Genomic DNA, 1,688 nt, shown 5'->3' with positions numbered 1-1,688 from the left:
GGGATCTCAGCTCACTGCAACCTCCGCCTCCTGGGTTCAAATTATTCTCCCTCCCCAGCCTCCTGAGGGCCTGGGATTACAGGTGCCCGCCACCATGCCTGGCTAATTTTTGGCTGGGCACAGTGGCTTATGGCCGTAATCTCAGCACTTTGGGAGGCGCAGGCAGGCAGATCACTTGAGGTCAGGAGTTCAAGACCAGCCTGGCCAACATGGTGGAACCCCATCTCTACCAAAAATACAAAAATTAGCCGGGCATGGTGCCAGGTGCCTGTATAATCCAAGCTACTCTGGAGGCTGAGGCCGGAGAATTGCTTAAACCCAGGAGGTGGAGGTTTCAGTGAGCCGAGATCGTGCCATTGCACTCCAGCCTGGGTGACAGAGCAAGACTCCCATGTCAAAAAAAAAAAAAAAAGAATATTCCTATCTCAAAACTCATAGCAAGCTATTTTCCTTTAAGCTCTAGAAAGTTTCTTTGAAAGGTATGAAAATTCTGTCTCATGACTCCTAGGGATATGATTTTACATTGACAAAATTATAAAATGTTATGGTGGTCTAAAGGGACACGGTGTGTAAAGTATTTGATAATGACTAAGCCAAGCTTTTTATCTTCTAGGTCTTACTTGACTGGATGATGAGAATTGGGTACCACACATCTCTATACAGCCTTTCTACTTCCTTTCCCAGACGGCCTCTGGCAGTGGAGGGGGGCCAGTCGCTGGAGGACGTAGGAATAACTGTGGACACTGTGCTCATCCTGGAGGAGAAGGAGCAGACCAACTAGGAAAGAAGTTTGAGACTAGCCTGGGTAACATGGCGAAACCCAGTCTCTACATGCTCCCTGTTCTGCTTGAAGTCAGCTATGCCATCACCTCCTGGCACAATAAAGGCTTCACATTAAAACCACACCATACCTTGATTGAGCTCATGGCAGTAAACATTGAACATTGATATCCATGGGAATAGGATTAGAAAAGGATTGCTTTCTGCACATAATAATCTGTGGACTGTGCCATTTTACAATGTACCAAATGAGAACGAGGTAAAAATGTATGCAGTAAGGCACTCCGTAATTGCTATTTTTTCCCAGCTGACATGATTTCTCAGTGTTAGAAAACAAACCCATAGAACTTTGCTTTCTGCCTCTTCAATCTGTCTTACCACACAACATTTCATGATTCAGTCAAATTCTTCAAAGTCTTATAAGCAGGAGTGTTTATTCTGCTGTATTTCTGTGAAATTGAAAACTTGGAAGAAGCTTCAAAGCTCTTGGAGGCTTTAAAGTTCTTTCTGATGGGTATGCATTACAGTTGACTTAACTAATGTTTGCGATTTATATAATTTTGACTTGTATTAAATGTTATATTTACAAAGTTCCAAATGAATCAGTATTTTTAAAAATAAAACTATGAAAGCATTAAAATATAGGTGAATTTTAAAAAATGTATCTGATCATTTCCCTCTCCTGCTTATAAGGTTATAATGATAAAGTCATGCACTGTTCAGACTCCAAGTGTGGTTATAAAAGGCTTTTAACTTTGTTCTACTCACTCCTTTTTTCTTTTCTCATGCTCTGTTTTAAGTCTGCTCAGGCCTGGTGTGGTGGCTCACGCCTGTAATCCCAGCACTTTGAGAGGCTGAGGCGGGCGGATCATGAGGTCAAGAGATCGAGACCAGGCTAGGCACAGTGG

General features: G+C 42.7%; 1 protein-coding gene across 5 annotated transcripts in view; it reads left to right on the top strand.

The window, feature by feature from the left end:
• Positions 1–801, top strand: part of UBXN8 (UBX domain protein 8) — a 33,711-nt gene extending 32,910 nt beyond the window's left edge. For all 5 annotated transcript variants that reach the window (XM_011977722.1, XM_011977725.1, XM_011977724.1 and 2 more), the window contains one exon: positions 614–801. In XM_011977722.1, the coding sequence (XP_011833112.1) occupies positions 614–781 (168 nt within the window). In that variant the 3' untranslated portion in view covers positions 782–801. The remainder of the gene's footprint in view (positions 1–613) is intronic.
• Positions 802–1,688: the final 887 nt, after the last annotated feature.

Source organism: Mandrillus leucophaeus, unplaced genomic scaffold, assembly GCF_000951045.1.
Source record: "Mandrillus leucophaeus isolate KB7577 unplaced genomic scaffold, Mleu.le_1.0 Scaffold183, whole genome shotgun sequence".
Lineage (NCBI taxonomy): Eukaryota > Metazoa > Chordata > Mammalia > Primates > Cercopithecidae > Mandrillus > Mandrillus leucophaeus.
This window is presented reverse-complemented; position numbering and strand designations above follow the sequence as displayed.